A 16,986-nucleotide genomic window follows, 5' to 3' on the forward strand; every position below is an offset into this window, starting at 1 on the left:
TACTTGCCTCACTATGTTACGTCGGCGTAGTGCAAATGGGATGCGCTACGCCGGCATAAAGATTAACCTCTACGTGAATCTGGCCATCTATGTGTGGTTACCATGCTACCCACATGTATAGGACGACATAGAAGTAACATATAGTTTCAGGACATACCTCTGACAGACAATGCTACAGTTCAAGGGTATCTACTTTGCTTCCCTATAGATAGAGGAGACACCCTAAGGCCTCGTACACACGACCGAGTTTCTCGGCAAAAACCAGCAAGAACCTTGCTGGGAGATATTTTTTTGCCGCGGAAACCGGTCGTGTGTACATTTTCGTCGAGGAAACTGTCGAGAACCTCGACGAGCCAAAAAGAGAGCAAGTTCTCTATTTTCTCGACGGGAGTCTGATTTGGCTCGTCGAGTTTCTGGTCGCGCTGGTTTTCAACGAGAAACTCGGACGTCTGTATGCTAAGAAACCCACGCTTGCTCAGATTAAAGTATGAGACGGGAGTAAAAAGAGCTTTTGTAATGGAGATAACACATTTTTAAAGCTGTAACAGACTGAAAAGTGCAAATGTCTCTTACCAAACTTTTATTTAACACGCAAACACATGAAATTAGCAAAAGCAGCCCCAAGAGTTTAGCCAGTGGAATCGAACTTCCCCTGCCGTTGTACGTATTGTATGTCACCGCGTTTGAGAACGAGGAGATTTTGGCTTGACTGTGTGTACGCAAAGCAAGCTTGTCGAGTTCCTCGACAAGCCTAACGAGGAACTCGACGAGGAACTCGATGTGTTTCGCCCGTCGAGTTTCTCGGTCGTGTGTACGAGGCCTCAGACACAGGTGTCAAACACTTTAAATAACGTCCAAAGGCAAGCTTGAGAACCACTACTTTAATATATGCTAAATAGAGGAAAAAAAATGCAAGACTTACTGCAAGGGTGTCCTAGAACTTTCACTTCATCTATTGCAATGTATCCATGTTGATCTGAGGTAATAACTTCAAAATAAACCTGAAAGTATTAACAATATAAGATAAGTAACAATATAATATTTTCAAATCTGTTCTGAGAATAAAACATAACACATAACAAGGTACAAAAAAAACAATTTTTCCATTTGTATTAGGAAAGGCACCTGATCTAATCAGTAGTAAAATTCCAATTTCCAAAATGCATACGAAAATGCATAGTCTAGCTACATTTTTTACTACAAATACACAACAAAGTTACATAGTTACATACTTAGGTTGGCAAAAGACTCAAGTCTATCTAGTTCAATAATTAGAGAATAAAACAAATAGAAAACCAACTTATACACAATTCTGTTCCCACAGTTGATCCAACATAAAACATAATCCAATTCTCTCCAGGAGGAAAAATGTATATCTGATCCTCCAGGAGGCAATCGAAAATTCTTCGGAACAACTACCCATGGTGTTATTACCTATTAGTATTAGACTAGAGTTGGACTTAGGTAACTGATATAACATTACTGGGGTAGAAATGGTCAGAGCAGGTAAATCAAAGGTATTTATGGCTTAAATCCAGGCAAATCACTAAATACATAGTTCAAATAGTTAGATACTGTATATAACCAGGTATATATCTGCCATAGGATTTGTTTTTCTGTCTGTCCAATAATATTTCTGTCTGTGCCAGACAATACATGAATACAAAAGACCTGAGTTTTCTATGCAGGAGTTAAGCAAGGCAGCTAAGTCACTACCCTGCAAAGAGTGCCGGCCCTACCTCTTCCAATCTGAGTGTTGTGTACAGGGCATTGTATTAGTTGTCCTTTCTAAAATATTTTTGGGGCAGATCCACATACCTACGCTTTCCCCCCGCGCAGATGTCAGATACCCTACGCCGCTGTAACTTACTTTGACTTGGTTTGAATCCTCAACTAATTTGCGCCGTAAGTTACGGCGGCGTAGTGTATCTCTCGCGACGTAAGGGCGTGGAATTCAAATTGGGTGGGTAGGGGGCGTGTTTCATTTAAATGAAGCGCGTCCCCGCGCCAAACGACCTGCGCATGCCCTGTCCGTCAAAACTCCCAGGGTGCATTGCTCCAAATGACGTCGCAAGGACGTCATTGTTTTCGACGTGTACGTAAATGGCGTCCAGTCCCATTCACGGACGACTTACGCAAACGACGTAAAATTTTAAAAATTATACGCGGGAACGACGGCCATACTTAACATTGAGTACGCCACCAGATAGCAGCTTTAACTATACGCCGGAAAAAGCCAAACGAAAACTACGTAAAAAAATGCGACGGCCGCTCGTACGTTCGTGGATCGTCGGAAATAGCTAATTTGCATACTCAACGCGGATTACGACGGGAACGCCACCTAGCGGACGTCGAAAAATTGCATCTAAGATCCAAAGGCGTACGAAGACGTACGCCTGTCAGATCTAACCCAGATGCCGTTGTATCTTGTTTTGAGAATTCAAAACAAAGATACGACGCAGGAATTTTGAAATTACGCCGGCGTATCAATAGATACGCCTGCGTACTTTCTTTGTGGATCTACCCCTTTGAATGAGCTTTTAATTAACACGTAAACACATTAAAATGTGTTTTAAAGTCCAGCTTTAATAGTTCTTTTGTAACAGTATAAAAGCGGAACATAGCTTTGTTATTAATCTGTAATACATTGCATTTAAAGTCAACGTTAAGTGGAGCATTGGTGTTGAGAAGGGATACTTGGGTTTTTCCTCTGCCCAAGGTGCAAGGGTGTCATTTTGTATGTATGTATGCTATGCATGTATAGAAATGGTGACATTCTTTAAAAAAAAATAATAAAATTTTTTTTAAACACTAAAGACAAAGCTAAATCAACATAGAGATTGATGATGTGTAGAGTGACTATCAGATTCCATGGCTTTGTTGTGTGCACGGCACCTGTCTGGGCATAATTATTGCTTATGTTTGTTTTTAGATGCAGCAGAAATGATTACACTGATTATAAGTAAGGGACGTCCCTAATTAGATCAGAATCTTTACTTCCAAATGTTGAACACCACATTGGCACAACACTGAGACAGATGTAATCTGCTTGTTCTACACTATTTCAGGCTTTGCATGATTCACATGGGTAACCTACATGCAAAGCACTGATGTGCTATTGTAAATTGTTTCTGATCAATAAATGGAGTTGTGTTGGTAATCTATGTGCCTATAATAGCCTTGTCACCCATCTGTCTTCACAAAGCACAGTTAATTTTGCTATTTAAGAGAGCAATTACATGGTAAATTATCAATAATAGAAGCATAGTTTTCATGTGTATAGCACAGTGTAGCAATCATCACAATTTTTTAAGAGCTGTTAATAAAATCAACAATTTACAATAGTATGTTTTTACTGGGAAAATGGTAATAAATATTATGATGGATAGACATGGTCTAGGACCTAGGCTTGAGATTACGTTTAGGTTTATATGTGACCCAACCTGTGTTATGACTAAGGTTCTTTACATGTTTAAAATGGGGGTACTTATTGAGCATTTTCAATTCCTGCCATGTGCCCCCAGCTGAGAGATAATACAGTGTGTGCTGGGATATACAGCCTAGTATACTATATTAAAAAAAAGAAAGTTACCGCTCCAGGTGGATTGTGTTAGGATGATCATTATGGTCTCAGGAAGTCAAGGGTGCTGGCAATGCACAAGGCAACAAATGGAAAAAGAAAAGGAAAAGAAAAAGAAAATATGTACAGCCGCACTCCAAAAAAACTTGATGGTTGTCTTTACTTAAAAAAGGAAAAATGCACTACAAGTCACAGGACACTACACGGGAGTAAAAAACTGACGCGTTTCGCACTATAGATTAGTGCTTAATCATAGCTATACTATACTGTGTTTACTGGTTGTAGTTCAACCTTGTGTTGACCGAAATGCTTCAAGCAATGTGTTGGCCACTGATGTAGATTACTTCTCTTGGAGGGCCATTTTGCTAAGTGAGTTTTTGCTGTGCAGGTAGAATGCCCCATGAGTAAGCTCTTCTGCATCCACTACTCATAAAAAAAAAACAGTAAATGTTATGAGGGAGATTAAGAGGAGCTTCCATCTGTCAGAAATGTTTGCAATAGTAAAAAAAGTCTTCCAACTAGTGGAAGTTGAGTCTTTGTGCGAAGGGGCAATCCTTTCCTCTTCTTGGTAAGAAAGGGGGGAAGTGACTATGTGTATCACGTATGTCTCATTGGCTAAATTACATAGAGGCAAGTGCTTGTGTGTGTACAAGGATGAGTCAGTGTCTTAGCAACAATGCCTAGATAGAAGATATTTAAATGTTCTCATTTGAGAGACTTCTGGGACCCACTGTGATATCCAACAAAGGAGAAGCAAGGTCTGGCAGGCAGAGTTGTTTGCAATGCATTGCTCTTTGTGGAATAAAGCTTAGTAAAGCCTATATAAAGTTTATGGACTAGGACATATCCCCTGTAGCCACAGCACCTGCTGCTAGCAGTGGAGCTTTAAAGAGGTTGTAAAGTCTCCAGGTTTTTCACTCATTCTATGCATTAGGGTGAAAAGCCTTCTGTGCTGCAGCTGCCCCCAGAGCGCCCCACCTTTTTCTTACCTGAGCCTGTCCGTTCAAGCGATGTGCACGAGCCCAGCGTCTCCAGCCACTGTCTCTATCGTCATTGGATAGATTGATAGCAGCTGGAGGAATTGGCTCCCGCTGCTGTTAAACAAATCCAGTGACATGGGAGCGGTGGCAGGGCCGAGTCCTGCTGTCTGTGTCAATGGACGCAGCAGCAGAACTCATGAGCGCAGCCGCAGGAGTGCCACCAGGGAAAGCGGCTCTCTGTGGGGGCACCCGATGAAGAGGAGGAGCCAGGAGTTCCACTAGGGCACCCCAGAAGAAGAAAATTGGGGCTGCTCTGTGCAAAACCCTTGCACAGAGCAGGTAAGTATAGGCATGTTTGTTATTTAAAAAAAAAAAAAAACTTTACAATCACTTTAAACTTGGCTGATACTGCCTTGTTATGCCCTCCCCCTGTAAACTGACCCAGTTCATCATAGCTGCTGAGCCCTGACAACTTGGTCAGTTTATGTGTCTCCGTCATCTGATGCTATCTGCAGCTCTCCTGTGTCTCCCTCTGTCCTCCTCCCCTCCCCTTCCTGTCTGTCAGCTGGTACCAGCGCCGCACTGCTCCCCTCCCCGTGGTTTTAAAACTATGTTAAGTTTATACCATTCCCTCTGTTATATACAAACATGTGTCCTAGTGCCTGTGCATTATAAAATAAAAGCCAATTTCTACCTGTTTTCACAGCGCCTATCGGCACTCATGTGACTCCTCGGCTCTCTCCTCCCCGGCTGATGTCAGCGGGGGTGTTCGGCCCCACCCACTGGGGATGTCAGACAGGGAGAGGAGAGAGCAGAGGAGTCACGTGAGTGCCGGGAGGACTTGTTCTTATCTAACAGAGGATGGTATAAACTTAACATAGTGGCTTAACAACCAATTTAAGTTCACCCAGAATAGCTTTAATTTTTTTTGATACCCAACAAGATGGAAAATCTCTGTGTGTGATACCTTAATGCTGTTAATAGTCAGGAATTTCCAAAACAATGTCCAATATGTGAGCTCTAGATGATTTTCTTTTACATTTATAATTTTGAGCTTGAAATTGTGTAGACCAGCCTTTGCCACCTCTACTGAACATACGCCAGTTTTAGTTCCCTTAGTTTTCATTATCGAGTCATCCATGTGGGCATATACACCCTGGATAAATGACAGCCCACTCCCTCCTCCATGTCCACTAAACAGCTAAACACAATGGGGACAGGATATTACATATTGATTGATGGAGGACTCACTTCTCTGTATTTCTAAGCACATACAATCAATGAATAGACACAGGCTGGAGGGGCATGAAACTGGCTCGATAGGCAAACCCTCCTCCTAGATAGCCCATGCCATGTTTTTGCACAAAAATAATGATTTGAATTCAAATACATATTTGTTTGACACTTTAAAATATTTATTGGATAATAATTATGCATTTTTCTTTTGTATTTTGAAGGTTGTGTGTTTTTTTTGTTTAACATGTGCCCAGCAGCAGAGGACTAGAAGCTCCTCCCGCTGATGTTTCCCTGCCGAATGGGCTGGAAAGGAGCTGGATCATGTGGTACCTGTAGCTGTATATCAATTATAAAAAAGGTACATATATATATATATATATTTATAAATACATACAGTGCCATCATCCATATACTGTGCATAAGGAGAAGGGATAATATAAATTAAATAGTGTGTTTTTAGTATCACTTTAAAGTACAGGAAAAAGGCTCAACAATTCAAAAATGTTATGGTTGGATTGTAAGTGAATGCTCCACTTACTAAATGTTTAACATAATCATATAGCCTTTGCTGAACCTGAAAACCTGAGGCTACAGTACTTTTAAAGGCTAGATAAGCCAGGGTCAGTTAAGCATCTGCCTGCCAGTTACAGCCACTTAAGCACCTGTCTGGCAGTAGGGCTTAGCGAACCTGGCTGGGTTTGGGTTAAGACAAGTTTGAGAAACCCAGCATGATGTCTGCCAAAACCGATCTTACAGGCGAACAGCCAGGAGGAAACACTACATATTTTTCTGGCTTTTTTCAAGGCTAATAAGCTATCGTTGAATAAAGGGTATGAGCAGCTGGCCACTGCAATGCCCCAAAAAAACATACCAGACCGAAGGGCCTATTATGCTCATGAAGGGGGAACCCATGCCGTTTAAAAAAAAAAAAAAAAATTGGTGTGGAGTTCCTCTTCATGCACAAGTCGTACTACAAGTCGCATGCCAAAGTCGGATCTGTTAATATGGAATCCGACTTTGATCCGACTTCAGAAAAAAAGTAATGCAGGAACTACTTTGAAGTCGGCACGACTTAAAGTCGTGCCAGTATGAATGGTAGTCATGAGGAATGACTTGCCATCCAAAATCGTGCTACAAGTCGTATAAGTGTAAAAGGGGACTACGGTATAACACTGAAAATACAAAAATCCTTCAAATAGTATATCTGGGGGATACCTTAAAGCTGTGGGGTAACAGAACAGTACAATAATCTTATAAAAGTGACAGAACACATGAAAAAACAGCCTGGTCTTCCCCCTAAACTGTCATCCAGACACTTATCCAGGCACGCAGCCTGGGTGCTCAAGAACTGAGGGTAGCAAGCATGTAGCCCTCTTTCCTTTGCCAGACTAGAACACATGCCTTTCAACACTGGGAGAGCACCATGGCAAAGACTCCCCCTTTTGCAGGGGACCTTGTCCCAATGTATAGAGAAGACATATAATAGAATCTGGAAGCCCTCTTTAAAATAAGGAGGCACCCAGATTCCTTACCTTCCAGGAAGAAATAGGAAATACGGGTAGATTAGTACCCCTTACCAATTCCCACAAAGAGTCAATAAACACACCACACAGGGGAAAAGTATTTTATAACAACACATTTAATAAATAAAATGTAATATTAAATCTAATCATGGCATCCAGAAATGTAAACCCTTCTCAATCACCATTACACAACACCCTAAATTGTGAACCCAAGCACATGAACGGTGGGTCCATGAACACACAGGGTTTACCTTGGACACACATCTGACCCAAAACCTAGTCTCCTCCATGCCTGTCAGTTGTGGTCTGCAAGTACAATGCTGCAGAATCAACTCCATTAGACACGTCCTTTTTGCCTTTGTAGTGGGTGCTAGCATTCAAGTTAACCCTTAAAATAATTATAAATATCCAGACTGTATAATAGCTAAAACAAATTAATTTCAAGGTTTGAAATATACACAGAAAAACCATTCTGCTAAAGAGCTGAACAAATTACAAGTGGCCTTCGACTAAAAGCGTATAGCAGCACATCTTTAGCTGTCCTAGTTAACCACTAAAGCATTGACACCAATCAGCTGTCACAACAGGGGATGGGAGATCAACTCTGACAAAGAAAGCCAAAACACTAGATAAAAGTGCTTCCTGCTCTGTTTATCTTAAAAAAAAAAAAAAATCAGTGTTCGCTAAGTATTCTCTAATGAAAGACCAAGGTGAAATTAAAGTGGTTCTAAAGGCAGGAGGCTTTTTTTTTATGTCAATGTATTCTATGTGTAGCGCCTGTGTACTGTCTGTACAGGTGCTATTTTAAATTGAAGGGGGGATGAGAGAGTTAGTTAGCTCTCATCCGGTTGATTTGTCTAAATTGGGTCTTTGTTTCAGCTGGGCTGTACTGTGGGTCCATTCTGTTGTTGCAGGGGTGCTATACCACCCCGGAGCGACGGGTGGCGCCAGTGGAGTCCAGGTTGGGGTGCCTTTTGCCAGCAGACAATCAGGAGGGTTTTTCTCTCACGGGGCATGCTGGGAGAGGGTATTTCTGGAGCAGAAGCCATTGGGCGGGGTTCGTGTTCTGGTTCTTGTTCCTGGTGCGTCACCCACCTTTAGGGTGACCGCACATCACAGCCCCCCCCCCCCGGTTATATGGCCTACCAGGCCGGGGTGCGCGTGCCACGTGATGTTCCTCTATATGTTCTTCTACATATTTTTGGTAAAAAAAATTTGCAATAAGCGTATATTGATTGGTTTGCACAAAAGTTATAGCGTCTACAAAATAGAGCATAGATTTGAAATTTGTGTTATTATTATTTTTTACTAGTAATGGTGGTGATCAGCGTTTTTTAGCGTGACTGTGACATTACGGCGGACATATCGGACACTTTTGACAATTTTTCGGGACCATTGACATTTATACAGCAATCAGTGCCATTTATTACTGTATAAATGTCACTGGCAAGAAATGGGTTAACACTAGGGGGAGATCAAGGGGGTAAAGTGTTCCCTAGGGAGGTGTTTCTAACTGTGGGGGGGAGGGGACTGACTGGGAGTACAGAGAGATTGCTGTTCTTGACTACTAGGAACAGCAGATCTCTCTCTACTCCCCTGATAGAATGGGGATTTGTCTGTTTACATTGATAGATCCCCGTTCTGTCTCTCTCAGGAGCGATTGTGGGTTGCCGGTTGCTGGCCACACGCATCGGCTCCAATGTCACGCAGCGAAGGAGCCAACCTGTCGCCGTATAACGAGTAGGTAAACAAAACAGATTAGACTTTAATATCACTTTAAGAGAGCTGAGAGGTTTAAAGCTGGCCATACATGAATTTGGCTGGTTTAGCAGGGACCAGACAAATTTCAATTCATGTATGAACGTCCTGATCTACAAACTTCTGTACCGATCAGTGCCACTGGCAATAGATTATTGTATTCTGATGGCAGGGAAGTCTTGATGGCGTCAGAACACGACAGCATAGCAGGAGGGAATTGGATCACCTCTTTTTGTTCAAACCTCTGGTTAAACGAAGAAAAAAAGATTATGGGCTACCTTAACTCTTAAAAGACACGAGGGTTGCTTTACTAAAACTGGAGAGTGCAAAATCTGGTGTAGTTGTGCATAGCAGCCAATCAGCTTCTAACTTCAGCTTGTTCAATTAATCTTTGAACAAACAAAATGGAAGCTGAATGGTTTCTATGCAGAGCAGCACCAGATTTTGCACTCTCCAGTTTTAGAAAATTTACCCCACTGTTTTCTGCTTCTGTGATGTACAGAGCCATAGAGTCAATACAGGGCAGTGATGGTTTGGAAAACGAAACTGATTAGTGCTGAGGGGTTTTAGACACACAGTAATCACACCTCCTTGATTAGTGACCACAGAGAGAAAGCTCCCAGTACTGTGGTTATCAGGAAACAGACAATCAGGAAGTGTGGAGATCAGAGAAGAATTACAGCAACTTGAGAGCAAAAACGAACAATGAGGACATGAAAACAGCACTGCATTACGGTAAAGGAAGCTATTAAGATAAAAAAAAAATCCTTTACAAACCATTTAAGACAGAATTGTCTGCTATGTACTGTATTGCTATACACATATGAAACACATGCCAGTGTTCACGGCCTCTTGCTCACTCAGTGATTTTATCAATATCTGCAATATTTAATGCTCCATCTCCCTTTTATAAAAGATGCCAGCCATGTGGGTATGAATGTCACTGCTCTCTGACAGGGCTTCAGTGGAGGGAGGTGTAGCTGGCATGTGATCTCCTATCATAGAGGAAATCAACATCAAAGATTGTTCTGCCTGGTTGGATCCTGATACTGCTTCTCTCATGGGTCTGTCATGCAAGCGCAAAGTAGATTGTAAGCTGGGATGCAGTTTTTGAAGCAGGTAAATGTTAAATTGTAAATAAGAAGCAGAGGAACAGTAGGTGAAACAAACAAAGCATCCACCTACAGTTGCCCATGTAGTCCGAAACAAGATTCCCACCACTAAGAAGTTGTCATCTGCCCTTGGTTTCTAAGACACTATTACATTTTAGACATACAGTACTGTATGCCCTGGCAACGTTTTTTTTTTTTTTAACCTAATTTTAAAAATAATTTTAATAACATCTACAAATAGTGTCACCACTCTGAAGAAAAAAAAAACAACTGTTATATGGCGTCCATCTGAGAGTAATAGTCCATAAAGATGATTCGCACAACCGCTATTGCTCTAAAATCTTGCTTTTTATTCAGGAAACTGTACAGTACGTAGATGAAATCAATCAACGTGTTTCAGCCTACACGGCTTTAATCAGGATTAAAACCGTGTAGGCTGAAACGCGTCAACTGATTGCATCTGAGGCTTCTGAAGACGCCCAGTGGAAGAGGACGAAACACGTCAAGCGGAGATGAGCTATACGAGACAGTGTGATGGCTGGCAGCACACCAAGGTGGAGTTTTTTACCTTTATGCTTTTACCTTGATATAAGATCCTCGTTCTGTCTCTCTCAGAAGCGATCGCGGGTTGCCGGCGGATGCCGCAGCTGCTGGCCACGCACATCGGCTCTGACGTCACGCAGCGCGCGTGCATTCCCTATACTTATTAAAGTGGGTGGCTACGGCAATTCGCGCAGGGGAGCCAACCTGCCGCCGTATAATGAGTGGGTGAACAAAAAAAAATGAGACTTTAATATCACTTTAATAGAGCTGAGAGGGTTAAAGCTGGGCATACATGGACCGAAATTTGGCTGGTTCAGCAGGCACCAGGCACATTTCAATCCATGTATGCGCACCCTGGTATATATATATAAATATATGTATATATATATTTTTCTTTTTGATATGTATGCATGTAAAAAATAAAGAAAATAAATAAAATAAAAATTCTAAATTGTCAGTCTTTTCTTGTTTATAGCGCAAAAAAAAAGAAGAAAAAAATACCGCAGTGGTGATCAAATACCACCAAAAGAGAGCTCTATTTTTGGGGGAAAAAAAAAACATCAATCAATTTTGGGTACAATGTCGCACGACCCCGCAATTGATTCGTTAAAACGACGCAGTGCCGTATTGCTAAAAATAGCCTGGGCATTCAGGAGGTAAATCCTTCCAGGGCTGAAATGTTTAAAAACAACCCATTACTCAGAACCTGCATTTGTTTTGTTTTTTGTTTGTTTTTTCTTTATATTTTACACAGCAAAAAATGCTATAAAAATGCAATGTTTACTGTGAAAATGACAATTGCAATTTGGGAGTTAACCACTAGGGGGTGCTGAAGGGGTTAAGTGTGACCTCATATATGTTTCTAACTGTAGGGGGCGGGGCTGGACGTGTGACATCATTGATCGTCTTTCCCTATATCAGGGAACAGACGATCAATGACAGCGCCACAGTGAAGAATGGGGAAACTGTGTTTACACACAGCTCTCCCTGTTCTTCAGCTCCAGGGACCGATCGCGGGACTCCGGCTGCGATCGGGTCCGCGGGTCCCGCGGCCACGGTCACGGAGCTTCGGACCGGATCGCGGGCGTGAGCCCGCGACCCACGGCTGGGCACTTAAAGAGGATGTACAGGTACGTGCTTGTGCCCAGCCATGCCATTCTGCCGACGTATATGTGCAGGAGGCAGTCCTTAAGTGGTAAAGCTATACTTCATCTTTACTTTCAGCCTTGCACAGCTGTACAGGCTTCCTTTTTGTGCTGAAATAGCTTACTCTGATTTCACTGCACACTGTGATTGTCTCACAATGTGCATTAGAAGCCATAGACATTTCAAAAGAGCCTAGCTAATTCCCTGGTTAGAAAATGTCCAGCATCATATAACCCTTTCCTCCCTAGTACTACTGTCTATGGCCCATCCCATGTATTCATTGGATTTCAGTTCTATCAATCATGAAAGCTAAGCATTACATGTGGGTGTTACCTGTGAGGGGAGTGGGCATGCACATACAGCCTTCCTAGAAATTGCCACACCTCCAGATTAGTAGCCACACATACAGGTATTGTGATTTTTGCATAACCCCTTCCAAAAAGCCAGCCCATTGCTTGCGTCAAAGCTAACGGCTCTTGAGAGCAGTACTGAGGCAGAATGTTATGTTGTTTTCAGGAAGCTGTGTACAGCACACTGGCAGCCCCTCCCACACACCAGGACCTGCCTAAGATAAGGTGACCAGATTTTTTAAATGAAATCCAGGGACATATTTTTTTTTACTAGTAATGGCAACAGTCAGCGACTCTCTGCCCGTCACCGCTCCCCTCACAGCCTCTCAAGTCTTAGGCCCCTTTCACATTGAGGCGTTTTTCATGCGGTACAGCGCTAAAAATAGCGCTGCTATACCGCATGAAAAATCATGCCCTGTAGTGTTCAATGTGAAAGCCCGAAGGCTTTCACACTGAAGCGGTGCGCTAGCAGGAGCGCTCCAAAAGTCCTGCTAGCCGCATTTTTACTGCGGTATAGGAGCGGTGTGTTCACCGCTTCTATACCGCGCCTTCCCATTGAAATCAATGGGAAACCGCGGTATTAACCCTTTTGTCGGCCGCTAGCGGGAGTTAAAACCTCACCGCTAGAGCCCGAATATCGCGGTAAATACGACGGTATAGCGGCGCTACAAATAGCGTGGCTGTACCGTCACCGCGGCTCCACGCCTTAATGTGAAAGAGGTCCAGGGAAGGCAAAGAGATAGGCAGGTGGCTTGCCAGGATTTGAGCCAAGGCAGAAGAACATGCAAGCTGAATGGTTATGCGCCCTAAACAGAAGAAATATTCCCTACGCTCCGACCAGCACATGATCATCAGAAAGGGGGACAGATAATAGAAAAAATGGAAAAAATACAACCCCCCTAAGCTAGTAGCCAGGGCGGAGCGGGGGTGTGTAATTCAATTTTTTTTTATTTAATTCTGCACTGACTGTCCTTGAAATTGCCCCTGCCCCCTATTAAATCCAATCTGGGGACAAAACCAGGGACAGACTTGGTCCGGGGACAGTGTCCTTAATCAGGGGACTGTCCCTTGAAACTGGGGATGTCTGGTCACCCTAGCCTAAGATGCATAGAGAAGCACAGAGACCCAGTGATGAGATCACTAGGAATAAAATAAGGTACGTATTAGAAACAAAAATAAATCATTAGCATATTGATGGGGTGAAGGGGACTTAGGTAAGGCAAAATATAAACAAATGAAGCTTCAGCTTTAACAAACTTCCTATTCAGAAGTGACAAGCACACACTCATTGTATTGTATCCATAGGGGTGCAGTGCGTTCAACTCAAGAAAATCAAGTTTTTAAGACTACAGAACACCGCCATTCTCCTTGTTTCTATAGCATAGGTGAGGTTTTCTACAGTTCTGGCAGGATCAGCTTGTATTTTTTGCACTTATTAAACAGAACAGATATAACAAATCACTATCAAAAGCATATTTAACAGACCAAAAATAAGCAAATAAGAGAAGTTCACTGTTAGGATTTACATACACTTTAAAGTGGTTGTAAAGCCTGAAGATTTAAAAACCTTGAGTATCCAGCTCCCCCCTCAGTGCCCTCTGAATACTTACCTAAGCCCGATACAGTGAAGTGCACGAGACCCGAGGCTCTTCTGGGTTTCCCCATTCTGATTGGCTGAGATGTAGCAGCAGGAGCCATTGGCTTTTGCTGCTGTCAATCACAGCCAGTAAAACAGGAGTGGGGGCGGGGCTAAGCTGCGTTCTCTGTGTCTTATGGACAGAAAGAGCTGTCTCGGGAGTGAGCACACATGAGTGACCCCACAGCAACCAGTTATCTATGTGGGGCACTTGGAAAGGGGGAGGGGCCAGAGCGCCAGCGGGGAACTCTAGAAGAGGAGGATCGGGGCTGATCGGTGCAAAACCACTGCACAGGTCAGGTAAGTATGACATTTTTTTTTATATATACAGGGCCAGATTCACAAAGAATTGCCCTGGCGCATCGTATCAGAGATACGCTACGCCGCCGTATCTTACCTGGCGGAATTTCGAAGTTACGGCGGCGTAGTGTATTTCTCGGCGCGTATTTCAAATTGGGCGGGTAGGGGGCGTGATTCATTTAAATGAAGCGCGTCCCCGCGCCGATTGAAATGCGCATGCTCCGTTTCGAAATTTCCCGCCGTGCTTTGCACGAAATGACGTCGCACCGACGTCATTTTTTGAACGTAGACGTGAGTTACGTCCTTTCCTATTCACGGACGACTTACGCAAAAAAAAAAATCAAAATTCGACGCGGGAACGACGGCCATACTTTAACATGGCAAGTCTATCTATACGCCACAAAATAGCAGCCGTAACTATACGCGGGGAAAAGCCGACTAGCGACGACGTAAGAGAATGCGACGGCTGCGCGTACCTTCGTGGATCGACGGAAAAAGCTAATTAGCATACCCGACGGGGAAAACGACGCGAACTCCACCCAGCGGGCGCCAAAGTATTACACCTACGATCCGAAAGCGTACGAAGCCTGTCGGATCGAAGCCAGAAGCCGTCGTATCTTGGTTTGAGGATTCAAACTAAAGATACGACGCAGCAAATTTGAAAGTACGCCGGTGTATTAGTAGATACGCCAGCGTACTTGCTCTGTGAATCTGGCCCAAAATGTTTTTCTTTACAATCACTTTAATATATAGAAAATATAGATAAAGTATGCATTTAGTAAAAAAAAAAAATTGCAGACTAATTTCATCATCACTGTGTGTCTGTGATGAGGTCACTGCTGTACAAGGACCAGACAGGTTGAATATACACCTCTGCAGGGCAAGATGAAGTACCTTTTAATAAATATGCTTATTAATAACTATCCTGATGAACAAGTTTTATTAAAGCAAAGGTCCTAATTTATAAATTAATCTAGAACATAATTAGCCAATGATTTCTGAAATTATATTAATATCACTGCAAAATGCAATTTATAAGGAATATCTCGGACATCGTATGTATAATCATTCCGCATTAATATATCAGACTTCCTAGAAACGGTAAATAATTAATTTTGTAGGTCACGGAAGCAAACGGTATAACTCATTTTTATTTAAAAAATGATTGCATTTCTGACATTCATTTCTGCATTTCACCTTTTCCATATGCTTTATATTATAAGAAGTGCGTGCCATTTTCTCAGGTCAACATCTTAGTGCAATCACAATTGGTGAGATCCTGCTGAGCTTTTTATTAAGTCACTATGAAGCCCAAGCTGATCTACTAAGAAAATAAGAAGAAAGGGCTGATAAAATCCATATCATCTTAACACGTATTAGAATTAGGCAACTGAATTACAAATAGAGAAAACAATTATTGTAATGTGCATTACTTAAAGCTACAGCTCTCAAACCTGTCCACAAGCTTGGCCAACAGTGGATAATTTTTAGAACACAGGTAATAGAATCAATGATTGAACAAAGAGGTCTTGTGGATAGAATCCTGAGAGCAGGGCTAAACCTTCCTTTAATGATACCCATCTTTTGCTGGCATCTTTTTCTGCGTGCCACTCTTCAGCCGCCTTCATTGGGTAGGTGCGGGAAGACGTTATCCAGGAGTCAATCACCCTGGCATATAGGAACTAGGCTGACTGTGCATGCACAGCTCAGGTTAAATGCCAGACAATGTTGTCAGCACGCAGGTAGGTGGATTTTATTACAGAAGAGACTTTGTATGTCTCTGCTGCAATAAAGAGCCTACCACTTGCAGTTTGTGACCCCACATGCATTACAGTGGTTTACAACTTTAGCTACCCAGGATATCTCCTAAACCTGCACAATTTAGGAGATATTTAGGTGTGTAGGCTGGGGCAATTTCAAAGACAGTCAGTGCAGAATTAAAAAAAAATCTGAATTACACTCCCCGGCTCTGTCGCTCCTACTAGCTTGGGGGGGTGTATTTTTTTCATTATCTGTGCCCTTTCTGATGATCATCATGTGCTGGTCGGAGCAGAGGGAATATTTCTTCAGTTTCGGGTTCATGCCCGTTCCACTCGCATATTCTTCTGCCTTGTCTCAAGTCTCCTCGCCTTCCCTGGCAGAGTGATCTTCCTCCGCTCCGAGTAAGGCCTCGTACACACAACCGTTTTCCTCGACCGAATCCATCATGAAACTTGGTGGCAGAGTTTTTTTGCCGAAGAAAACGGTCGTGTGTATGCTTTTCATCAAGAAAACTGTCGAATAACTCGACGAGGAAAAAAGAGAACAAAATCTCTTTTTCCTCGACGGGAGTCTCAATTTCCTCGTCGTGTTCCTCGTCGGGCTGGTTTTTCGACGAGAAACACGTTCGTGTGCATGCTTAGAATCCCGCGCATGCTCAGAATAAAGTATGAGATGGGAGCGCACCTTTGGTAAAAGTAGCGTTTGTAATGGAGATAGCACATTTGTCACGCTGTAACAGACTGAAAAGTGCAAATCGTATCCTACCAAACTTTTACTTAACACGCAGTAACATGAGATTAGCAAAAGCAGCCCCAAGGGTTGTGCCAGTGGAATCGAACTTCCCCTACCGTCGAATGTGTTGTATGTCACCGCGTTTGAGAACGAGGAGATTTGGTCTTGACCGTGTGTACGCAAAGAAAGCCTGTCGAGTTTCTCGACAAGCCTAACAAGGAACTCGTCGAGGAAAACGATGTGTCTTTTCCGACGAGTTCCACAGTTGTGTGTACGAGGCCTAAGACTTGACAGGCTGTGAGGCGGGCGGCGGCGGCGAGAGCCGCTTA

The 16,986-nt window shown here is 42.8% G+C and overlaps 1 protein-coding gene across 13 annotated transcripts in view; it reads right to left on the reverse strand.

The window, feature by feature from the left end:
• The window catches only part of PTPRM (protein tyrosine phosphatase receptor type M), a 916,041-nt gene that overhangs the window by 579,859 nt on the left and 319,196 nt on the right, over positions 1–16,986 (reverse strand). For all 13 annotated transcript variants that reach the window (XM_040353983.1, XM_040353984.1, XM_040353987.1 and 10 more), the window contains one exon: positions 923–1,001. In XM_040353983.1, coding sequence (XP_040209917.1) covers positions 923–1,001 — 79 coding nt within the window. The remainder of the gene's footprint in view (positions 1–922; positions 1,002–16,986) is intronic.

This window comes from Rana temporaria, chromosome 5 (assembly GCF_905171775.1).
Source record: "Rana temporaria chromosome 5, aRanTem1.1, whole genome shotgun sequence".
Taxonomy (NCBI): domain Eukaryota; kingdom Metazoa; phylum Chordata; class Amphibia; order Anura; family Ranidae; genus Rana; species Rana temporaria.